Genomic DNA, 26,815 nt, shown 5'->3' with positions numbered 1-26,815 from the left:
GCCAACCGCCAAGTTTTCAACCCATCTGTTATTGTGGGACAGACAAATACATTATAGAACGTCATGCAACTCTTTCAAACTTGCTTCACTGCATGGCACAAGTCATTTGCAGTGCTTATTGGTGTCTGAATTTATATTTAAGTTTTTGAAATTATATAATATTTCAGAAAGGAGTTGGATCGTGAATTACAACCGAACATTTATCTCTTTTTCTGTTTATTACTGCAAGTTCTCTGACCATTCCGATAGGTGACTGCAACCTACAAATAAAGAACAATGGATGCACGTGCATACTTAAACATACAACGGGATATATTTTTGTATATGTTCTCGATAATATTTAAACTTCTGCATTCATTATCTCTTCTTCTACCCCTTCCCTCTTCCTATCTTCCACTGTAAAACAATTCAAGGCATATTAATCTCATGCTAATTGATTGATTGTCAATTCCAAGATCTGTTTGAACCTTCACTCGTTCTTTTCACGGTGTATTGATCTGAAATTAGAGATCCTCAAAAGGATGGAGAGATTTCTTGGATTTGTATTTTCGGTTGGTCTGTTTCGCGTTATTTGGTGAGCGAGAACATCATGATTGAGTTACTTCGGTGAATAAAACATTATAATGACGAGTTCAATAGAACATGCATCGTAATCAACGTTGCTCGCTATCTCAGTTCAGATTATTTTTGTCTCATGTTTACGACTTCCAATCATAAAAAGAAATCAATCTCGAGCATATTTCAACAAATCAGGGTTCAGTTTAAGAATAGTAACATACACCATTCCTAAAATAATCAAACGCCATTTAGAGAGGACCAGCACCCAGTTTTGAATGCTGTCCGAAATGTTGTCAGTTGGACGAAAGACACAGTTAACAGACGTGAGAACACAGGCTTCATAGCCTGCGTTCTCTGACTAGTTTTTGAGAATAATCGGGAGTTGCATGAAGTAGATCTCTAGTAACACTAAAAATATCCAGTTTGTATTCAACTTCCTGCTAGCTCCTACGTAACATATCCACTTTCAATTCATTAAGTGTTGTTCTCGATAACAGTGAAATATAATTCTGTTCCCTAAAATACTCTTCTTCCTTCGCATGCACACGAATAATTGAGAAAGGTCGGAAGGCGTAGGAGGCCCAGTTATTTTTTAATGTTCTTTTTATTGCGAAGTAGACATTTTGTTTACTCGTAGATGCAAAACCAATTTGACGCCGAAAGGAAAAGTACTGCTTTTTGGACAAACTTGACATTTCTAAAGAAGCATTTGCAGTCGATAAGGTCTTCACGAAAAGCATTTATTTTCTTAAAATGCATTTAATGGACGAAGCAGATAAGAGGGTTCAGAAACTCTATAAGATATCGATTGGCATGAGATAATTGTTCCGAAAAGATCTGTCAAGAAACTGTTTGTTTCTTTACTCTTTCGAAGAAGTATACTGTACTTCAGAAATGACAGAGTACAACGTCTGAAAGATTTTATAATAATGCTGTCAGAAACGAGTATTGTGATGATTAAACGGTGTTCAGGTCACTCACCGAGGGACTGATAAATGGTTTTTAATATTCCCAATCACGGTGTGTTATGAATTAAAATGATCCTTTTCAGCACCTTTCAACCAAAGTCATCTGGTTTTACCTTGTTTTGAAACTGACCGTGAGATTGTGTTTTATTAAAACAGTACATCCCTAATTGCTGGATATATTAGTCAAAACGTGAATGGCATTTTTAAAAGGAAGTATGCTTTTTGGAATCTTGGAATTTTATGCAGTTTAAAACAGGGGATTTATCGGCTTTGTAACTACTGCCTGTATGTAATTGATGCAATGGTGCCATTTCACATCTAGATTTCGTTATAGTATCTGCACAGATGAGACGTGATGCTACAGTTTCTCTTCAAGTGCTGGTACTGAAGTAGCCGTCTGTATATCGCGTTCAATTATGCAAGGATGAGATGTTTATTCACTTCGCATCAAAAAGAACTGAATTTTATTGATTTATTTTTCTTGTAATTAAGACTAATATAAAAACAGTATAGTTGTACGATGGTGTTGTAAGCATTAAGGCAAAAGGTAGTAAACAGTGAGGAGGGCGTATTATATTGGTTAACTGTTATGTTCAGCGACCATTTGGCGTGCTTTGAGAAAAGAAGAAACCAACTTTTCAGGGGTGGGGGATTTTCATTGATGTTTAAGATAGAAAAAAAAAACAGAAAATGAAAATGGATTTTCCGTTTATTAGAAGAATAAACGGAGGGTCCGTTCCTCGAGAGTTTGTACTTCAATCTCTTCACAAGAAAGTACTGAGTTAGTACAGCAAGTTAAACGAACCACACCACTACGAAAAAAAAAAATTTCCCCGATATTTTCATAACTCTTATTAATTTAAATCTTGTTGTTGATGGTTGAGTACGCCGCAACTCTTTATTTCAAAAATATAACTTTTCCCTTTTAATCTAAGTAAGAAAATTATTTCTAGATCTCATTAAAAGTTTTGCACCTTTCGTAATTCCATGAATGTTTAGAACACAGTCAGTTAAATCCCCACTTTCTGTTAATTCATCTTAATCCATTTTACTGTGCTTATCTCAACACATCTGCACTAAGACAGGAATGTGTTCTTCATAATATAGCTAAGATTTAAAGCATTTAAACCAAGGTTAAAACTCTAAATATCTCTTCCTTAGATTTGAATAAAGTTTTCGTTGATATCCTTTTACAGCTTCTATACTTTATCCTCCCTTTTCTGTGATCTTCTACTTATTATCTGCCTGAATCATAAAGGTTAGTTACATAATCTGGTATTTAAATTAAAAGAAACAGTAACGTAATATTGAATGTTTCCGGATGTTAAACGCAGGTGCCATCAAATATATTTTTAACATTAACACACGAGATAACACAACAGTGCCAAGTATGATCAAGTGATTAAGAAGATTCAAGAAAAACCTACTGATGTTTTTCTTGAATTGCCGGAAATTATAATCCTTGAGAAACAATCTCCAGAAAAAACTACAGAGACGGAGAATAAAAGATAGGAGTGAGTAAAGTTTAAAGGTGGAGTGCGAATGGATGTTAGTCACCAGTAGCTCCTGTTCTGACTGGCATAAAATAAAATAAGAAAATTATGGACTCCAGTCTAGAGGGAAAATGCTCAAGAAAACATTTTTAGACTTAAGACGGAAACAGAGCTTCTGTGAGATATTGATTGGAATGAGCCCTTGAAAGAAGGGATCATCAGCCTACACCATCCACAATGTGAGAATATTGTTCTAAGATAGGAAGGATTTGAAATTGTACTTGTGAGATATAAAGACTTGAGTGGCGGAGGACATTAGGATATTTGAAGGCTACGGATGCGATGTGTAATCAGCTAGAAGAGACATCTGATCAAGTTTAGAGTAAATTTTGCGCACTTCACTTTTTATTATGCGAGCTAAAGCTGCTGTAACTTCAGTTAGTTCATGTTTTATGGTGGATATTTTAATGGCCGATCTCTGTGCGACACCTACAAATTAGTTACTTTTGAAATCCCAGTGCCAATCAACCTGCTGAATTCTGTCTCGACACACAAATTATAAGCTACTAAGCCTATTTTGAGTAATCTGTAATTTTTATACAGTATTTGCAAATCTGTAGCTTATTTCATTTTGTTGCACTCAAGTCATAGCAAAGAATATCGATAGCTAGCGCCTAGATTGTTACCAGTTCTCAGGAGAGTATTTAGAATCTGATTTATTCAAGTAGTCAGGGTCATGAAATCCCCAAAATAAACAGGAGATCGCAAAACTAATTAGTAAAATATATAAATTTTATCTAAATGAGGTTGCGGTTCTTGTTCAAAAACAGAAATTTATTCGAAAAATACAAAATCTAAAGAAATTGAACATTCCTTATATAATATTTGAGGTGTTTCTTACTGAGAGCGATTTGGATAAGGAGAGGAATTTAATTTCAAATTTTGAGTCAGACAAAAAACGTTCTTTTGCTGTAAGCATTTATTTATTTAGCGTATGACATACATATAGAAAGTAAGGAATAAATAAGTACGTGGAATTGTTACATAAGAAAGGCATCATACGTTAACAAATACAGAATCCATAATACAGCTACAGATTTAACATTAAAAAAAAAACAGTCAAATTAAGTAAAAAATAAAAATATTTACGATGAAATACTAACGATGTGGATTTAATAGTGTGGACTAAACAGGCACACTTGCAGCACGGAGAGTAAGTCGATTTGTGGAGCATTTGTTTTCAACTCTAATGTCGAGTCCGGACCCGGTATTACACTAAAAGACAAACGCCTTTAGTTGGATCAGTAGTAGTGATGTATAAATCGGGTGTGTTAGCGGTTTTCAGGCAAATATGATATTAAAGGCAGTATTTGAACAGCAGTACTCCAGTTCATAATCAGTTGTAAGTCTCTGAGTAGATGTGTGGGAGATATCTCTTCATGATGGCAAGTCACTGTTCTTAGTAATTTTACTCCAGAGGTTGGCTAGCTCTTTTCCCCCGATGTAAAAGGAGCAATATTGCTAAGAGCTGGAAGCCCTTAAGTTAGTTTTGTTCTTACTGTACCAGAGATAAATATCAACCAGCAACATCCGAGAACTGTCAGGCCACACTGGGGGGGCAGTATTTTTTTTGCTGTGGAATAAATTAATGCCAAAGCTATTGCGCTTGCTTCTGCACTCCGCGATGAGCTTGCTGGTTTCTGCAAGATATTATTGCAGAGTTTTTAATTTACCAGCAAGCTTTATCGAGTGACCTTTGAAAGCCAAGGATCTGTCTGCCAAAGTAAACATAATATAATAGTCCACATTTAAAAATCGACCGTTTGCAAATAAGTTTAAACAGGACGTCAATGGTTACAAACTCACTCTTCTCTCACCTGTGGCCGGAATGCAAGAAAAGTCCTCGCTAGATTTATTAGTCAAACTACATTCTACATATTTCTTTATTCAGTATTCATCAATTATTAACAAGAGCATCCCATAAAAAGATACCGACTGCAGCTCTTCGATACTGAAGTAGGAAAATCAGCACTCCCTTACAGTTTTCCAGTTATCTGCAATCAATGTAAGTTTTTTTTTTAATTGATTTTCGGACGGCAATGAAAAAACTGTTGCAAATGCATCTAAACTGATTTGTTACAAAGAGAGGGGGGAAAGGCATCCTAGAGTACGTTAGCTCTAAGTGACTCTGGTTGGGTTTTGACATGTGCACGTAATAAATGGCGCTCACGCTGAGATACAGACACTGTTACGTCAGTGAGTTGCAATCATATCGCAGTATCTCCAGCTGCTTCATCTTTGTGTCTTGCGAAATGAAGCGAGCAAAGACCATTAGAGAAATGCCAATGCACGGGATGCCTCACGAAGCTACCCTTCCTCCATCATCGGCTGCGTAATTAAGATGGAATGATAAACAGGCAAAGACCGCCAAAAGTTATCTCTGCTACATCTCCTCTACGAGGTAAACTCTTTAAGTACTACATGTAAATACGTGAACGGATAAAATCTATTAGAATTATCGGATAGATTTCGTGATCTCTCTAAATTTGCTGTCTGATATAAAAAAAAAAAAATTATAAAGATTCATGACCTATGAACGGGTAAACATTCGCTTACATGCACACCAAAGCGATACAATGGTTCGCCAACATGATGTACAAAGTATCTTTTCGTGTTTTCATTGGTGATTGAAGTAGACTTAAATATTGTGACGTATCGATCATTATAGCATAGCTATCATCGATTATTATTTGTTTATGAACAGTATATCAAATTAATTAACAAATTAAATCAAGTAACATGCAGACGGGTATGAATTTCAAATATGTTAAATATTTTATGTGATAAGTAAATATACACTCATCAAATCGGAGCCATTTTCTTGTATCTTCAACCAAATCTCTTATTGCTGTCTGGGTTTATATATATATATATATATATATATATATATAACATATATAACAAGTGTCCACCATCATATAATTATTAATATATTAATTTATTTTTGTTATTTACGAGTACTAAAATACACTTTACCGTGAACAATCATACAGCATTAGTTAATTAAAACAATTTAAATGCAACAAAGATTTGTAATATAATCAGGCCTCATTTATATGCAGCAAGAATAACCCATCCTTTATGGTGATTTTTGAACACAAAATACTCAATTACGCACATGATAACGTGTGCCGCCATCTAGTGGCAATAAAATTAACAACGTCAGTTTGTAATTCAATCCGTACTTACTGAATCAGTGACGCATCTTATCTCAGCCATTTTTTTACGTTCATTTTACGTTAATTAATTTTATAAGTCATTATTGTGATGTTTAAAATTTATTAAACAATTAATATTTTGAGACTCGCAAATAAGATTGATGCATAAAAACCAATAGATTGCAAGATAACTAAAAAAAAATAAAAAAAATAGAAATATCTTAGTACTTAAAACCTGAAGTGATTTGTGTTGTGTTCAGAACAAAGAAACGAAAAAAATATTTTTTTCGGTACTTAAAAGAACCCGGTTCATCCTGCATGAAGCATTCTTCACAAGTCGTGAATGTAAACAGAAAATTGCCTAAATTGAGGGGAAAAAAACTGTAGTTACAGGCAAGGCAATGCACCTAATAGTCTATAATTTTAAAAAACTTATATAACCTTATGTATTTAAGTTCACTCACTGACGTGAGAGACTTTCAATTAACCAAGAGGCATTAATAAACTCCTATTAAAATTAATATAATATTCATCAGTTTACCGAATGTGACAGAGCCCTCTTTAAAATTCATGAGGAGTCCCCGGCCATTTATGAATTGTTAACAGCCAATGCCACGCCCGTGTTTATTGTTAGCAAGCAACAAACTCGTCGCTATTTTTAATGCAATAGAGAAAATTCAGATGAGGTACCCGTCATTACACAACGATTATGCGACCATTTTTCTCTTAAACACTGACTTTTAGAGGAATAACTTTTCTCCTTATCCGGGGAAAGAGTAGAAACCTGTCTTACTATTAAAACCATTTTTGGAATATTTTCATTTCCCCCCCCCCACCCTGCTCATTAAAGATGGGGGTCCCACACTAGGCTTTAAAAAGTTCCATGCTTGGGTATCTACATCAGGATTTCTGGATGCTAACCCTTAAAGGGGCGGCTCGTGCATAGGCACTGCGGAACTGCAGCACCCCCAATTTTCCTCGATATATAAATATATTTATTAATTTATTTATATTTGCTTGTAATATTTAATTTTATCATCAACAATCCTATACATTCTCTTATTTTGTATAAAAAATAATAAAAATCCATCTTGTAGCACTTAGGAGGGCGAAGGACGCTAGCAGCACAGTGTCATATTGCTACGCAATATACACGTCATAGTGAGATACGAGCTATTAGCATAATGCGGCACTGTCCGTCGCGCAGTTCCACTGTTGTTTACATGCAGTTTGCGCCAGTAGTAGAGTGTTCGTAGTGCTTATCGTGTTTACTCCGTCTCTTTAAATATTTGGACATTACAATTAAAGACATAACATTTATTATAATTTTTATTTTAGAACGTTATTGGGGTTATGATAATGGATTTTATTTTTAAGTAATTTTGAATTATACCAAACTGTATAATTTTATCGACAATAAACAATATTTTTTCATGTTTAATTTTTTTTTAATTTTTACCATCATTTTGATATTTTATCCAAACACGTCTACACTGTGCTTACAGTGTGTATGCAAATTTCGAAAGTGGCAGCACCCCCACGATTTCAAGTCACGAGCCGCCACTGTTAGAGCGTTTTTTTTTTCTTTTTTCTTTTTTGAAAGAACCCGTTCGCGAACATCAGTCACCGGCACAAGAACCCTCATTGATAAATGCAGTCTTTCAAATACAGCTTATATAGGACTAACGTCCATGACAATATATAACTACAGTTCGGCTAAGCACATTTCATCTGAAAATACAACTCACACGAACTGAATTTCCAGTAAACAGTATTCTACATCAACCAGAAGCTAAGTTTATCATAAGGCATAAACAAAAATCACTTCATGTCGAATATCATTTTACACATCGGATAAATATAGAAGCAGATAATTCAAACAGCCGTAAATAAAATATAAAAAGCTAGCTGGCCGTCCTTGAGGACCTAAACAGTCGGTGGATGCACTACCCAACTAAACAAACAAACTAAACACGCTACTAATAAACAACTTTTTGCGGGAAAAAAAATTATCGCCATTTATTGCGATTTCTTTATTAGTAGCGTGTTTGGTTTGTTTGTTTATCGAAGTACAACACGCTACTGCAGCCGCAGATCATGGTTTACCATTCGGCATACGCAAATAACTCTCATCGTTGAAACTGTTCTTCTACGGATTGGTTTGTAATTAGCTCATTAATTAGTTTGCTTTATTCAGATAAAATCAGTCATTTCGTTTATTTAATTAATAACTACTTACTTGCCACGGTAACAGCATTCAAGTAGACGAAATATTAAACAAAATCGGGTCACTCTTACGTAGTTATGAAAACAGCAGAATATTTTGCAGCTCGAACTTAAAATAAAACATACCTGATAAGTTTTACAAATGTTCGTCCGCAAAGGACAAGTGCCTGTTCTTTGTAACAAATAGTATTATTACTCTTAATTATCTCAATCTTCACACGGCACACTAATTACTTCACTAGCACTTGTGTATAAACAACTGTTTGAATAACGAACCAAAGCAGACTTTCACTGTTTGATAAATTCAACCATTACCGAGCCTAAACAATGAAGAAACACGTAGCACATGCAGAACCACGTGGTTCGAGTTATTCGAAACTGGGAAAGAGAATGAACGTTACGTGATATGGCTAGTCGAGGTATGTTTTGAATAAGAACAAACTCGTGTAAGAGTGCGTGCGGCTGAAATATGAAACGTGACAGACATGTAGTAACAATAACTGAAGATGTACTACAAAACATTACATTAAAAATAATAAAAGTAGTATTTTTATTTAAAAATATAGCAGGTGGAGAATTTACTGTGAAATGCTAATTTTGTACTGCTACTATGAAAGTTTCGTATTCATATTGTCAGAGGGCGTTTCAGTTAAAGACGTAACTATTCTGCCTCCAGTTGGTGACAGTGATCATGCCGTACTCACTTGGGAAGTGACTAAGTTTATGAATGTTCCATTCATAAACTTAGAAGGTGAAGATTTCAGAAAAATTAGTTTGGGCCCGAATTCAGAAATGGGTTGACAGTGAATCTCTACTTTGCAATGAACACCATGGGATTACTATGGGAAGGTCATGTTTTAGCAACTTGCTCACATTCTATGACAATGTTACCATTGAACTAGACGAGGGGAATGGACACACCATGATGCTTTTGGATTTTGCTAAGGCTTTTGAGAGAATACAACGTGACAGACTGCTGCATAAATTGGAGAAAATGGGTTTGGGTTATACAATATTAGCATGGATAAGAGGATGGCTGACTGACAGATATCAAAAAGTGGTATACGTGGGGGATGCGAGTCTGCAAGATATAAGGTAACTAGTGGTGTAAGACAAGGATCAGTGCTTGGTCCACTGTTATTCAATCTGTGCATTAATGATATTGGGAAGGATTTGACAAGCGACATACAGTTATTTGCTGATGACGCAAAGATGGGCAGGGTAATCATGAATGCTGCTGATATGCAGTCCTTGCAGAATGATTTGAATAAACTGGAATTGTGGGCATAGGAAAATGGGTGTCAGTTCAATGTCAGTAAATGTAAAATCATGCACTTCGGAATGATTAGATATCCAATGTCGTATTATTATATTAGTGGGATTAGGCTAGAAGAAACTGATGAAGCTAGGGATCTTGGAGTGTTAATAGATAGCAAGTTGAAGTTTAGGGGCCATGTGGCAAAGATTGCAAATACAACTCAAAAGATAATTGCAATGTTGAAACGAACGTTCATATGTAAAGATAAGGATGTTATTTTGCCTCTTTACAAGGCTTTGATAAGACCTCACTTGGACTATTGTGCGCAGGTCTGGTTTCTGTAGTGATTCTGATATTTATTGGAGAGAGTACAAAGGCGAGAAGGCGAGTGTTAAAAATGATATCAGGATTGTGGAATACTGATTATGAAGACAGATTGAGAATTTGTAGACTGCAGACACTAGCAAACAGGAGAAAGAGGGGGGGGGTGATATGATTGAGACTTACAAACTTCTGGAAGGATCATACAGGAATTCCATTGATGGGATTTTTAAATTTATGGAGGGCGGGGAAAGGACGAGAGGGCATCCTTGGAAGCTGAGAATGAAGGCTGCCAAGAAGGGTGTAAGGGCCAGATTTTTCTCTCGGAGGGTGGTGCGTGATTGGAACGGATTGCCTTTGGATGTTGTGAGTGCAAGCAGTGTGAATGAATTCAAGATAAGTATGATAGCGTGTGTGTGTGTGGTATGTGGCCTCCCTCGATGAGTCTCTGACTCCCTGGAGGTCTCTCTTAATAATAATAATAATAATAATACAGGCAGGTGGTTTTATGCTGAGGGAGAGCTTGTTATGATGAAAGCAAAAGTGGTTTCTAGAGAATATGGTGCAATATTCTGGATAGCTCTTACTTTACGGGAGTGTATTTTTTATTAATAATAAAAAGTGAAATAACAATTCATTGTTTTTTTTTTCTTGAGTAATTTTTATGTTTATTTTCTAGCAGAAATCTGCAGAATCTATTCCATGGTTTTTGTAATATCATTGTAATGATGATTAAGATCACTTTGACTTAACTTATAGATAAGAACTTCAAGGAGAACTTCAAGGAGTTTGACTTAACTTATAGACAAGAACTTCAAGGAGGCAGATGCAAAGTTTAGATATTTTGCTGTTTCCTTTCTGCAATGGTTGAAACCAGCCAACCACTATAATCGGGATTACACACAACAAAGTATTGAATAGATAGTGTAACGAAATGCACTCCTAATGACCAGTAGTCCGTAATTAAAAATATAAAACGGAATCGTTAGGAGAGTTCACGAAATTGTTTAGAATTTTATGGTTCCTTTCAGGTATAGGGCCACTCATACACGGAGAGGGCTGTTCGTATACTCTGCTTCAGAGATCAAACAAGGAAAAAACTTTCCAAGAGCCATTTCAGGTCTGCTAAGCAGAGAGTGTGGTCTCACACCTGGCGATGAAAATCATCTATAGTCTAACGATTTCACAAACTTACAATGCTATAGGAATCAAATTCTGAGCGGAGACAGTTTCCGTTTGGCCAACTAGCTCGGTCGGGTTATTTATTGATGTGACATTGGGTGTCGAATTAGTGGTGGAACCACAATGGAAAGAATTCTACATAAAATATTACACAATCCTCACAACCATGCACCCATGTCGTCGTCTTCAAATGCCAAGTATTACGGAAAATCGAAATAATTGAAGTGGATGAAAATATCCAAAGGGAAATTTGACTATACTGCGTGGTGTGCCAACTTGGTTGAATGAGTAAAGCAGGATGCCACTGACCAAACTATAGTCTCCCACCGATCTGTTTCGGCATATACAAATTTAACAGACACCTTTATCATCGGATAACGGTTACTGGAAAAAGAAAAGCTACTGTTAATTGTGATACTTGTGCATCAAGACGATCCTTCCAGAATAGACTTATCGTTTTAACTTGAGTTCACGGTGATAGAGATTCACGAAGGCATATGTTTGTTGTTATAACTGATCAGGTATTTTGTATAGCCGTATCGAAATTTTAGGATAAATGCATTGATTATTTGTGTTCTCAGCCTTCTATAACTGCAAGTCAGTCCAAGCTAGGTAACTCTGAAGACTTGCTTAGTTCGGAGATCAACATCGAAATGTCTTCTGCTGATAAGTAGGTGCACTGGATCCATCGAAGCCGTTGAAAGGCTGGTTGGAAACTCGGCTGAAGACCAAGAACAGCTTCATAAAACTTTTTCGCAGAAAGCATCTCATTCTATCGAGAAAATAAGGAAACAGATTAATTATGCAAGTTTATAAGAAAACATTTTCAAATAGCAGATACAATTTTATATTTTGAGTTTCAATAAAACTCAATATTTTTAGTGACATCTGGTGATTGATTTGGTCGAATCAATGAATAAATTTAACAAATGGTTTTACAAACTTTCTTGTTACTGTTTGGACCGCTGAGTGTAAGTAGTTACAAACAGAAACTGAAAGGGGAAAAAAAAAATTCACTGTTGCAACACGTGGGGTCGTATGGTTCATCCTTCTTAGTCCGCGTTGTTATCAGCAAGGGCCAGTCCATCAAAACACGTGTGCAACCTGCGGTGAGGCCCAAATCGATTTCTGTGTGGATGCACTTACCAAACATACTCGATTTGCCGTAACTTGGTACCGATGTTTAAGTAAACAGATGTGCGGTCAGTAAGAAAAATTTCGGAGCTTGTCCTAAGTGCTGTTTATGCTGATCTCTAGTGATATTTTTGCTTCAATCAATCACTTTACCCTGATTTCTAGTTATTATTATAGTTTAAATAATTAGCTACATTTTATTTAATAAATTGTAATTCGCTACATAGGATGCAAAAGATGATTATATCTCTAAAAATATACATACAAAACTATATAATATGTACATAAAACAAATATATGCAAAATTTCTACAATTTGTTATAAAGTGTATATAATAGTAGGATGATTACACATTGCATTCAATCCTGGTGTGTGCTTGTGTCAAAAATTTTCAGCTTTAACAAATAAATGAACAATAGATCTGTATTATATTATTTCATAATGAATGTTTAACCATAACGAATATGTCCCTCACCATCCACAACAGAAAATTATGATCATCCAGTGGTTCTGTAGTTTCATTAGTTTTCTTATTAAAATCCCTCAAAACGTTTTTCAGAACGGGTGTGTATGTCACATACGCTTACAATTCAGCGGTAATCAAACATGGAAAAGTAATCATCATTATAATTAGCGTTAAATATTATGATAATATTTAATTTATATGTAAAAGTAATTAATATTTATGTTAATGTTCCTCGCATCAATATTAATATTAATGCAAGGAACAAGATTCCTTTTTACTTGACTTGTACTGAAGTTCGTATAAACGATAGTTTGTGTATTCTGATATTAAAAAATGTACACACACACACACACACACACACACACACACACACACACACACACACACACACACACACACACACACACACACACACACACACACACACACACACACACACACACACACACACACACATTTGAACGAAATCGAAAGGAAGTAACTGACAATATTTTGCTATCTTATATAAGAATTCATAGATTAAAAATATGCAAGTATTGTTGTATGGGTGACATCATAATTTTTCTCACATCTTATGCGAACATGCTTTGAGATGTAGTTGGTGCGCTATTTTAGGGTTCCAGAAAATTTTAAAATGCCACCCGACTGCGGTTACTGTAATTCGACCTGAAAGTTGTGTTACATTAATATATATATATATAATATTTAACGTGTATTTAACTACTCTTCTTTTCATTGATAACAGCTGCTCTGCCAGAGGCGTAGCTAGGGGTGACGGAGGAGGCGGTCCGCCCCGGGCGACACTTTTAACCGTTTTGAACTTTTGCAGTTAATTCTAAAATAGTCTCGAGAACTCATTTCCAAATATCGTAATACTACTGCGAATTTTCCTCACAATTGCTGTAAGTGTTGCTAGTTGGGAGAGGAGTTTTTCTAAATAAAATAGATTAAGAATTACCTACATTACTATGAAATAGACTTCGCCAATGTCATCGACGATTTTGCTAACAGGAAAGCAAGAAAAATAACATTTTGGGATGTTGAAATTAAGTTTTACTTCAAAAATAAACATAGTGTTGACTTTTCGTAGTATTTTTTGTGTGTGTTGAGAGGGGCGGCAAACTCACGGATCACCCCGAGCGGTAAAAGCTCTAGCTACACCACTGTGCTCTGCACACGCATAGACAATTCTTTTTCTGCTATGAATACCTTCATTATTCTTCTTTGAATGTTCGCACTACAGGATGGTTCTCCAGCAAGTGCTGCTCCAAGGATTTGTAATAAAAAATATCACAGAAGCAGCGAAAATCCTCACCTTCTCTTTCAAAATCCCTACATATTGAATCCTACAACGCCCGTAAAACCATCACAGTCGGACGTTTAAAATATAGAAAAGTGTACAACTTTTCCCATATCAAAGTGGCAATCATTTTTAGACTGCAAAATACGAAAGCGTACATTAAAGATGTTTACTTTGTGAAGACTCTAGCTAATCTGCGTCCTTTAACAGAAACCATTCCTGTCTCGGGAAATAATGTTATTCATATTCATAATTAACTGTCATATTATGGTGTAAATTTTCTATTCTCTTGTTGACTGAAATTTTGAAAATCGCCGGAAGTAACATTCAAGAGAACGGAAGTAGTGGTGTTTCTCATTTTCAATAATCGTTTGAAAAGTTTCGTCATGCAAATTTCACCCATTAATCATTAATGTCTTCACAGTTTAGATTACATCTGAAGGGACAAACTTCCCAGCCAATCGCCTGGTGCAATTGATCGCCAATGGCGAGGAATTCAACTTCCTAGCGGGAGCATCTCTTTTGCTATTGCAAAGCAGAACTTATTGTGAGCGAACATTTTCTTCTTACAGAAACGTGTAAAAACTTCGCACATCTATTTATTTAACATACCTTTACTTTTGATCTTTCGATGTGATTAATTTTCCTTTCGTCTTAATGTGTTACGAATAACGTAATATCACGAATCCCTTAAAATCATGTCACAGAGTCCAGAAGGACATTAAAATTTCAAACTGGCATCAAGGTTCTGGTGTTAGTAAAGCAGACTAAAATTAATGATAGCTACCTTAGCAGAGTAGATGTTAGCTATTGTGAAGTGAACCATCGCATTACGTGGAGACACATCCAGAGCCATATTAGCTACGATCAGAGCATCGTTATACAGACCGGTTCTTTGGAGAACGTTGGCAAGGCTTACAAGGGGTATGTCCTAGAAACGAGAAATATTCTCATTAAAATAATAAAAATAACACATCATTATTTAAACCACATGCTGTTAATTAATTTCTTAATGTAGATTCATGGATTTTTTTAAATTAAAATTTCTTTCTGGCAGTGGGAGAGAGAGAGCGAGAGAGAGAGAGAGAGAGAGAGATTGGTTGAGCATATGATAATGTGTAATTTGAAATTTCGACACTTGTCAGTTTGAGAAATGTATAAAATGTCCTTTTTTTTTTTCGTAATGTCAGTCGGCATTTAATATCAGTGAAACAAAAACAAGCATCCTCCTGAAGAATGGAAATCAGGTTGAAACACTGAAACTAGTGGTGTGAATCCGGGCATTTGTTCATGCACTCATAGTCAGGAATTTTCTGGTAGTGCCAGTAGATATGAATTTCTAATATACAGGATTTCGGAAAAGTGTACTGCCATAGTTTATCATCATGAACATGTCCAACAAAACAGCATTCGTGATATGTGCGCCATCTTCCGCATAAAAAAAAAAAATTATTCGCATGATGAATGCGTGTCAATTATTTGACCTGCAGTCAGAAACAATCCCTACAGCCGTTTTCATCCGTGCAAACATTCTCCTCTCGCAATAGAATTTCTGATATAATCCCTCTAGCAGTAACAGTAGTAATGTGAAATATTTTTAACAAAAATTACTCTTTTCAGTAAGCCCTCGGAGCATCCAACTACTGCTCACGAAATAAAGAGTGTTTTATTCAAACTGGTTTTTAAATATGTAGTATTTATTTTCTAGATAATGATCACTTTTGGTTCAGTTCTCTCTCTCGTTCTCGAAATACTTGTTCACTTTTAGTAACGTCAAAGATTATTTTACTTATTCCAGGTTTTCCAAGTTAGACATGATCACTGCAGAGTTCGTATATCGGTCCCTTCGTTGCACGTGCTTCCTGTCAATGTAATCAAATAGCATACAATGCGTGAAATTAGAATTTATATTACCTTAATCTCTCCGCATAACTGCGTAATTATTTTCATACTCTGTATATGCTTAAGGTTTATGAAAACACACACAATCACACCGACCTATAGAATTCATTTTAAGGGAAGATGCAGTTTTTATCTTTTTCTGTTTCATTCCATTAAAATCGCTGTTTCCTAATTACTCTTTGACCAGACCACTTTTCATGCCGTTGCCATAAAAATGATAATTGAATAATGCTAATCAAATAATGACAGCACACACTGAGTGCACGCGACTCTCCCAAACCATTGTTTTAATATTACTGGTGCAAAGCCAACAGAAACCCGAAGGGATTTGGGCCACTTCTCCCCCTCCTCAACGTGATTCCAACCTATTCCTGATGATGCTGTGCTAATATTCCCACTCTAGTATACTGAGTGATGATTAATTCGTTTAACAGGAAAGCTGCTATTGATTTCCCATGATTCCACTTCCATTCACAACCGCTACCGGGTCAGTGGCCCACGCATTGTTAGAACCTGTTTAGCGTGGGTGTGGTGGAAATGCGAAGTCTCCCTGAAAGGAACTCCCCCATTCCAGACAGGCTTTATAACAATACACCTCTGATCTCATACGACAGACTCATTCACGAGATGCGAGTTTAAAATGATGACGTCATACCAGGAAAAAAAAAAGAGAAGAGTTTATTGGCTTTCGTTTTTAATATTTTTATAAAAAATGTACGTTGACAAATGTACATTTTTTATAAAAAAAATATTAAAAACGGAAATATTATTATTCGTATTATTCACTAAACTTATCAGCTGTAGTTTGTTAAAAAGAAATCTTATTAAGACGTTATAATAAACATTAATATTAAGCATACAATTCTAGATTAAATAAATAATCATTTTAGATGTTTTTAGGAACTTAGCGAATAATTAAAAATGAGTTAATGATCGGTTTTTTAATTAAAATTGTAAAGACTTTGCAACGTTACAATACTCAGAAGAAAAACTGCAAAAACAAAGACAGATTGTTAGGACAGTTTGAGTTTAGAAAGTCGTCGACAAATGTATGCAGACTGCATGCGTGCGCCACTGCTCCACAGAGATAAGTTTCTTTGTGAAACAAATATCTGAGAGATTTCCATTTAAAGTGATCATTCCCCAAATGGTATTTCCTACTTCCAACACTCGTAGTTGCAGTATTTAGGCATCCTTAAGAGCCTTTAGAGCAACCTTTTACGCGAAGAAAAATCCAGATCTCAAGAAATGTGAGTTCGTAAGAAATTCGATTTAAGTTTCAGTAAATGTACGTAGCTAAGCAGTATATACGAGGTCACCGTATAAACTAGACTGACAGTGTAGCTACTAGCCAGTATTATTTTAAATTCCTACATCATTATTCGCTGCAGCTCCTCTCTCTCTCTCTCTGGCAATATTTTACAGCATTCAAAATTTTAACCTGCGGACGGTTATTCACCCTGGCTCGCAAACTAAATAATTCAAACAGCCATTAAAGTCATTGAACAATCATTAAAGAGGATATTATCCTTCTACTAAGTTACTTCTTGGAAAGTCAGGCTTCTAAATTATACAATTCGCAAGATACGGCAGTCAAAATATAAAAAATAATAAAAATACCTTTCTGATTCCGAACATTTCTTGGCTTCCTGCCAATTTCTAGAGATGCTCTGCAGAGGGAGCTACTATTCATACTAGTACTGAAGTGCGCAGCAATTATTAACGACTTAATAATGTTATGGTGTGGGCAGACAACTGTGAGAAAGTCGCTTATCATTTATTATGTACGTTCAATTGCGGCAGAATTTTGGAAAGGGGATGCGGTGTTTAATAACCAGGTAGTCTGTGTAATCGCAGTGGATTGGTGTATTGTTGATGCAGACATTCGTAGAGAAAGAAAGGATTGTGTAAATGTATTTCTTATGGATTCTGCGCGATGCTGTACGACGTTTAACAGACATGACCTATCAGAGTTAAATTTCATTTAAAAGGCTGACGGAAAAAACAAATTCAGAAGACTGCGAGATGATAACCTCATCTTTCACACAAAGAATGAGTTCGGCGACGCGATAAAAAGAAAAGGAAAAAGTAAATAAATTAAAAATAAAAGAGAGAAAGGAAATTGAGTAGAGAGAGAGAGAGAGAGAGAGAGAGAGAGATGGAAAAACATTAATGAGAGCACACAGTTTATGTCTATCTATCAATTAATTAATATCAATTAATATTAATATTATTTATTATAAATAAATAATATTAATTTTTAAAAATATTATTTATACATAAATAACTTTTTGACATTAACGAATTAATGTTAAAAAGTTTTATGAAATTCTCAAAGGCTCTCAGTTGTTAAGAAAATTAATGCACGTCGCATTGTAGGACGAGCAGCGAAGTCTTTAGCATGCTCAATCTGTGTACAGGCTGAAAGTCCGGATGGATTTTCTGCAGAGCTTGTAAAACTGAAAAGCAGTACCCTCTTGTTGTAGCCTTAGAGAACTCCTTCGTGGTGATGTAGGTGTCGACTCAAGTCGGTTATATGGGCAGAATAAAACTCTCGACATAATACCGACACACTGTCTTGTAAATGTGTCGAATTGGCCAATAGCAGTATATACAGTGATATGAAGAAAAACAATTTTAAAAAAGAGACTGAATTCTCTTCGCAAATACTCAGTACTGCATAAGTTGCACTCTGTAATTGAAATTGGTAAGCATATTGCTCAACTGAAAGATTTTGATTATCTGCAAAAGCTGCAATTTCAATCTAAGTTCTTGCCAGTGGCGGCTCGTACATTCACCTGTACAAGCACTGCAGCACCCCCAAGGAAAAAATGAAAATTTGTCTTTGTTTATAAATAATAACAATGCTTACAACATTATATAAATGCAATACAACACGTTAAAGGTTGCAGCTTATGTTTCGACATTGATTGAATAGTTAATAATTGGAATTGTTCGATTAGCACTTAAGATTAAGAAACAAAAGCACTGCGATCTAATGCAGTGTCAGAATCATCACGTTAGGCCAATTGCAGCTGGTCTCGCCGTTATTCGTTTACGCTTGTGATTGCACGTTACAAGTGATTCCGACACCGCTCGTTTGGGCAATGTCGCTTACATAAATTGTATGAATGCGCGCATTATTTCTGTCAGATACGAAACTTTTATTATTAGTGTTTGTTCGTGGTGAGGGTGAAATATTTTTAATAAAACAATTTTTTTAATATGTAAATTCATTTATTAATAAACTGGTTACTAATTAGCAAAAAAAAAAGAATTTCTTTTTTTTTTTTAATTTTGTATATGCAGCTCCCCCACTTAGAATTTTCACCGACGGCCACTAGTTCCTGTTAACATGCATGTTGGCATGAGTATTGGTGAATGCAATTCTTCGTTGCAATTATTCTTTCAACCAGGCAATATTATTACGGGAATGACACCGCTTAATACAAAGTTCTGGTGTATCGTCCCCAGGTGTATGTATTGGCCCCGTATACTTTTTTTTTAATACTTTCTTGTGTTTTTTAGTTTTCTTTTGAGTATCTTGTACCAAATAGAAGGGAATTTGAATTCAGCTTTATATGCAAGTGATGCAGGCATCTCACAATATTCACAGTTTGACATTTTAAGTACACTTCAATGCAGTAAGACAACATATCTAAGTCAGGTTTTCTTCAGTTCGAAAAATTCTAATTGTGTGCATTTTTTCTTGCTATTTTATCAGCTAAATATAATTGCATTTCTTCAATGGGAATGCATCACACTTTTATTGTATATTTTGAAGAAAAGAAAATATTAATTTTAGTATTGTAATTGTTAAATTTCCAGTAGTAGGCGTAACAAGCAATTCAAGGACCAAAAACCAAAGAAAAAATATTCTGCACATTCATTTTGTCCATAATAGAAATTAAAAAAAAAGAGAAGAAATCTATTTTCTTTAGACGGCGTGTATTTTCTATTCGAATTACAATACATCGCCATGGGAAGGAGTGGGGATATCAAATTAAAGAAACTTCGAAAGATTACTCATATTGCAGTTAAGTTAATCAATTTGCATTCAAGTCTTTGTAGTTTTGACTTGCTGCAGCTAGATTACTGCTACTGGTCGATAAAATAGCTGCAGCAAATGATATAACAGCTTGTCGACTGAGAGGTTAATTGAAGAACATGAGAGACAGCGTTGGGAAAGTACTTTCCCATATAAACAATTTTAATAAAGTTATTGAACCAAATTGATTATATTTATATTGATTATATTATATTTAAATATATATATATTATTAATAAATATATTAAATTTCAGAAGAATAAATATATCATTAAACAAATATTATACATTAAATATTCCAATATACATGGTGGCCAGAAAATAACTTTCCCTCTTTGGAGGCATCTGTGGCTAAAACCAATAAATGGAATGAGACCAAATTTTATATTGAGACTTTTGAAGGCATTGGGAGATGATTTCCGCGAAAAAAAAGATTTAGTAGCAAACGTCGCCGATAGGGGAAATTTTGGCGCTGGCGGAACCGAAAATAAGCGGATAATTACATTAAAGGCAGATAAAAATGGAATAATAACATTTCGATGGTGTAAGCGACAGCCGCATTACTCATTCCAGCTGGATATGTGGCGCATTACAATGATAATAATAATAATAATAATTAAACTAAAACAACAACTTGCGAGAGACACAGAAATTAATGTAGTGATTAAACTCATAGGAAATAATGTATTCATCAGAATCAGGGTCCTCTGGACCTGGTTATGAAGCCTTCTAAATTCCCGAAGGGCCGCTACGGCATTGCACTGTTTAAGGTAAAACAACTTAACAAGTAAAGCACGCTCAGGCAAGGTAGGACGCATATTGAGCACAATTTGTCAGTCATTCAAATAACTGCCTGAATGTTCCCAATCCCTTTTTAAGTGGAATTGGTGGCGCTGCTGTCAGGGTACGCACAGTAAAATTTGCATAATCCTTTTTACCTGCATTTACTGCAAATATTTGACTGCTTTCGGCTCCGCCAGCGCCAAAATTTTTATTATTGCGACTTTTGGTACTAAATATTTTTTTCGCGGAATTCATCTTCCCATGCCTTCGAAAGTCTCAATGTAAAATGTGGTCTCATTCCGTGTATTAGTTTTAGCTACAGATACCTCCAAAGAGGGAAAGTTATTTTATGGCCACCATGTATATTTGAATATTTAATGCATAATATTTGTTTAATGATATATTTATTCTTCTGAAATTTAATATATTTATTAATAATATATATATATATATATATATATATATATATATATATATAAATTTGAATATAATATATCGTATAGTTTCAGTGTGTGTGTGTGTGTTCATATTATGCAACAGTCGCTAATCAGTATTTAAACCCAGTATTACAGACAAATAGTATCTGAAAGAAAATCAAAGTCAAATAAAATATTTTTTTGCCTTATTTGACTTACACATTTTCGCTACAGTATGAAAATTCACAGACAACAATTCATTGAAACACGATTCATCGAACAACAATTATCTGAAAAAACAATTCATCGAACAATAAACATTTAAAAAAAGCAACTCATCGAAAAGCAATTCGCTGAAATGCACAATTCGTGGAAGAAAGGAGACGTGAAAAAAAATGCAACGAATGGTTATTTTCGTTGAACGCTGATTGATTGAGACCTGAAATATTCTTTCACTATTTGAATCTTTCAGTGTTATTAACTGTAGCAATTCGTATTCTAAGGGAGAGGGAAGCTAATAAAAGAAACAAGGAAAAATGAAGTGATAAAAATTCAAAATCGATTATTGGCTCTTCATATATTTAGTAGATTATTTTATTGTTCGCAAATGAAAAGAATTTAACTTCTTTGGGTTAATTGATTATTTATAAGAAAGATGTCAAGAATGAGCATTTTAACATTTTAATTTTAATATTTTAATAATAGTTTGAATGTGAAATGGATCCGCTATAACCACGATACAACTGTAACAAATAAAAATCATTTACCCTACTAGAATTTTATGTTCTATGGTGTACTTCATCAAGAATATAGTTATTTACAATTTGAAATCATGCAGTATCAGATTGATTCATGAAACGTAAACTAACAACAATGGAATCGTTGTTCAAATTGATAGTTCCTATCATGCGAGATGTCTGACACGTGTTTCATTGTTGATCTGTGATGCGTAACTTCCGGATTATTTGTTTAATGTCTAGCAAGTTTATATCGCAGGCACATTTTATTCAAACTTAGTTTTATTTCCCTCTGGATCTTATTTGTCGAACGTACCTTATCAAAAATACTAAAATACGCTCCAAAACCTCAGCGCTGTCTATGAATTAAGAGGGAATTATCAAATACATTGTTCAGGTCAGGTAAGTGAATGAAAATGGCTCGCTGCGGTAAGATGACATGAAATAAATACATTCGTAATGCATGCATTTATAGCGATGCATTGACCTTTTACATATCAGCATGCTACGTAACTGTAAATGCTTTAAATCCAACCACTTAGTCGTCCATTATTTGTTGAGAAACAGCTAGCACAGCAATCTAAAACGCAGTTAACTATCGCGCATGTCATATTAAATAAACATGGTTATTTCGATCTCCAGCAGAGAATCACTCATTTCCATAACGTCTGTACAAGATGGGTTTTCCAGTTACTATCTACGGTGAGCTTATGCAAAATTTGGACATGCGTGACCACCTTTTAAACTAATATTGTGAGGTAAGCGACGTCTCGATGAGGAGCACTGTTACAGGTGAGGAAGCGTGGATCCACAGATCTGTGGCTGGCGAGTTCGAAATCTCGTATTTACTCGAAGTCTACGCGATGTGTCTTTCAGTAAGCTGGATGTTGTCACTTTTCACATAAAGAAACAAATTTCTTACGCTTCACAAACCCATGGTAAACAAGGAGAGCTGCGATGTATTTTTTCTCCCTCGATGTGTTTCCCAGTTGAATGTGATAGCTATCGGGAACATGAACCCTCATGGTTATTCAAGTGAGGTGTCTGACCTTCACTTCATCAGTATCCTTGATGAGTTATCGGCGTAGCGCAGTCTCAGCTCTGACTACATGAGCAACAGCGTGCACTGGTTCGATTTTTGTGAGCTGAATGTGATGAAGGCTGTCATTGAACACTAACTACACGTATGGACTGCGTTTTGCCCCATCGCACGGATGGAGCCGCATCTTCAAAAACAACAGTGACATTAACAAAAAATGGCCACTTAGATCAATGACCGTAGAGAAATCCAGTAGTTTATTGACAAATAGGATTCTGAGGATGAGCTGATACATCAATTGTAGATCAATCAGTTTTGACTATGAAGTCATATAGCACAGAGTCGTCTCATTTCCATAACGTCTGTAGAGGATGGATTTCCAATTATTTATAGCGAGCTTATGCAAAATTTTAGCATGTGTAACCACCTTTTGAACCAATATTGTGAGGTAAGCGACGTCTTCACGAGAAGCACTCTTGTGGATCCTCCATAGAGCAAACGATAGTACGAGATGGATTTTCATAGCTTATTTCGTTTTTGTCTACTCAAACGTGGAGGGATTTGAAAGGTCACCATTTTCCTGACGATTAAGAGACAAAGGAAGGCAGTGCACCCCAAAAAATGGTCCAAATATGTTCAGAACTAAGGCTAATGGTTTCCCAGAACATAATTCCACCCTACCTAACTCAATTCAAACCAGAGGAAGGAACTTACTTCGAAAAATGAAGCATCTGTACATTTCGTATTGCTTAGCTGTTTTCTAACTCATTCTAGCACTTAAAAATGAAAAAAAAAAAAAAACTTTAGAAACAAAAAAGAGAGGGGGGGGGGAAAGAAATAACTCAAAGATCGAAAATATGAAAGAAGCAAAAAATGACCACAATGAAGTAAAAAATACGAATTAAAAATAATTAAATAAATAAATAACACAGATTGGAAACACAAGAAGCGAAAAAAGAAAATGAAACAATAAAGAAAGAATAAATGAGAAAAAAGACACGCCTACAGGAAAACAAGATGTGTTACATCTCGACTAAGTCATGTAAATAAATTCATGTGTAAAAAATAAGCAGAAGAAAGGAAATTTTTTGAATTCTTACTTTAATATATCGAGACATACCTTGTATTTCCTTGGAGAAAAGTGCAACGCAGCGCGTAGGCAAATGAGGGCTTGCTCAGCATCCCCTTCAAGTCTCCAGTATAAGGAGGCAATAGTTAGTAGCACCCACGAACTAGGATCCTGAAAAGTGATTAAACATATTTCTAAACAATCTATAAAGAATGGCATTTTAAAATTAAACAGTGTGATTGTGGCGATTTCTGTTTCAATAATTAAAAAAAATTAGTCAAGTATCTACTGTCCAAATAATCGGAACACTTTTATTTCGAGCCAATCGCTGATTAAGGCTATATTTTAGTAGTATATGTGAAGGATGTGTGGTAGGGATGTTTGAGAATAAATTTCGGGTAAAATCATCGCTTTGCTATTAGAAGCCTGAAAGGGTCGGGAAAGGGCCATGCTTAATTTCTAGAATAGGATTCCTAGATTATCTAAACCCCAGCCTATTCTGGAACTAACATGATGTAAGTTTTAATAGAGGGAATTGTCAAATCTCAAAAATTGTTTCCTCCACCGTAAGTCGTCAATCAGTCTGTTATATTCCCGATGCAGTCCATACAGGATACGATTGATCTCTGCTACTGTTATACCTACTTTGTATAATCCAGATTCGCATTGTCTACATCTTCCAAGGGATCTAAATTTTTAGAGAATATAGTGTACATCGAAATGTTCTGCATGTGGAGAACAATATGTGCGTTAACATTTTTTCATTCAAGCACAGTCTTGCATTAATAATCCTACCTTTTGCAGTCCAGATGCTACAAGATTTGCTACATCACTGACTTTAGTAACTCCTAGATTATCTTCAAAATCCTTGAACACCTAGTTCAGAAGAGATAAGAAAGAAGATGAGTTATTTCTAATGAACAGAATGAAAATGCAGTTTCTCATGATATTGGCTTTGAATAATAAAGAAATCAATTTTTGTAAAAGGCATAGGGAACACAAGTAGAAATTAATAGTAAAATAATTCTCTGTCAAGGGCAATTGGTTTCCCCCCCCTCCCGAAAACTCAGGGTTTTAATCCGGCATCTTAAGAAAATCGAACCCACACTATTTAAGACAATAATGGATTACGTTAGGGCTGGGGACCACGAGATGGTGGGAGTTATCTAATATACACCAAGGGTCGTTTAAAATCATTGATGTTGATTGTTTAGGCAGTTATCTCCGATTTGCTTAGGATGTAGACTGACTGCCTCTCAAACTCCAAAAGTTAGACAGGGATAAAATGACTCCTTTAGTTCCATTCGGGGAATAAAAAAAGTTAGGGAATTTTTAAAAGATAAATAAAGTACTTGTCCTATAATAAGGTATAAGGTGTAGTAAAATTCAAAATGTAAAATGCACTCTTTAGATCTATAATTTTGAACAAAAAAATCAGAAATGTACACTGAAGAATAATCAAAAATCCGTTAATGCCTTTTATTCCCCTTACAGTGAGTAGGTAAGGACATTTTTAACCCTGTCTAATTTGTAGGCTGAGTGGGCAGTTCAAACTCCACCAGTAGCCAATCAAAGATAGCTGGTCCAAGACTGTCACTAGTTTTAAATAACATCCGACGAAGAGACGGCAGAGAAGTGCCGCCATCTCATAGTCTCTAACCCTAACACAATGTTATTGGCTGAGATATTGTGGCTTCTACAATCGGCTCTCTGAGGAAGAAAAACCCGAGTTTATGGGAAAACAAATCCCGCTTTCCCGTACTACCAGAGATCGACAAACTCGGGAACCAGTGGAAGAAAGGCTTAGAAAAGGGTTTCTGTAGTTGGCGACGAGAATTGAAATTAGATCTTTCTTCGGGCAGTCTAGCATTGTGGATTCAAGGGCCGAGTTAACAGTCCTACTAAAGAAGAATAAATTTAGAAAAAATATATTAATTAGAATTAATGAACAGTTAAGAGAAACAGCACGAGTTCGACTTAGAATAAATCGGAATATCTAGAAGCAATAAAAATGAAGACGCATTATTTTTGTTGACGCTGCGTTTATCAAAGGAAAGATGGGAAAACATTCAACTGAGAGGGATAAGGTGTAATTTCTTATTTGAAAAAGATAAGGCCTCCCACATTTTTGTTTCAAAAATATCAATAAAAAGATCTGAATGGAATTCTTAGACGAGGATGAATCCTTTATCTGGACGAGGATTCTGGGAATAATTTCGATTCTTTCCTTTCTCTAATACCATTTCTTTTTCTGATTATTTGATTGGCTTATGGAGTATTGAGACGTCAGAATGAATGACACACATATGCGCTTCTCATAAGGAGCGTGAATTTATAAGTTGATGGAATTTTTAGTGAAAAAAAAAAAAGCACAACTATAGAGATTTCTAAGAAAAAGGAACGAATGTCTTCCCCCCTGCTGTTCGTAGTATTTGTTGTTCCTCAGAAGGACGAGACGATATCACTTAACTACCGCTTTCGGAAAGTAGAGCCATTACAAAAGGCTAGCCAGTGGTGATACGGAAAGAAATCGATCATGTTGCGTTCTTTCTTTACAACGACTTAAACTGAACTGGAATTTCTTGAGAATTTTGTCTTCGGCAAAAAAAAAGTTGTTTTTTAATAATTAGATTAATTTCTAAATATGCAATATCTCCCATTATGGGAACTGCTCATATATTAAGTAATAATACGCGC

At 35.2% G+C, this 26,815-nt stretch overlaps 1 protein-coding gene and 1 long non-coding RNA gene across 2 annotated transcripts in view; one reads left to right on the top strand and one right to left on the bottom strand.

The window, feature by feature from the left end:
• Positions 1-26,815, top strand: part of LOC150092860 (uncharacterized) — a 235,404-nt gene that overhangs the window by 181,639 nt on the left and 26,950 nt on the right. The window lies entirely within an intron of this gene.
• LOC150092861 (tetratricopeptide repeat protein 17-like) overlaps positions 10,692-26,815 on the bottom strand; it is a 43,025-nt gene continuing 26,901 nt past the window's right edge. The window contains exons 5-8 of the mRNA XM_090414649.1: positions 24,914-24,994; positions 24,170-24,289; positions 14,912-15,055; positions 10,692-11,996 (exon numbers count right to left, since the gene is read on the bottom strand). Of these exons, the coding sequence (XP_090270775.1) occupies positions 11,823-11,996; positions 14,912-15,055; positions 24,170-24,289; positions 24,914-24,994 (519 nt within the window). The 3' untranslated portion in view covers positions 10,692-11,822. The remainder of the gene's footprint in view (positions 11,997-14,911; positions 15,056-24,169; positions 24,290-24,913; positions 24,995-26,815) is intronic.

Source organism: Typopeltis vanoorti, chromosome 25, assembly GCF_054136105.1.
Source record: "Typopeltis vanoorti isolate ZY-2024b chromosome 25, IOZ_Tvanoo_1.0, whole genome shotgun sequence".
NCBI classification, from domain to species: domain Eukaryota; kingdom Metazoa; phylum Arthropoda; class Arachnida; order Uropygi; family Thelyphonidae; genus Typopeltis; species Typopeltis vanoorti.
Note: the sequence above shows the minus strand (reverse complement) of the source record. Positions and strands in the feature narration are given on the sequence as shown.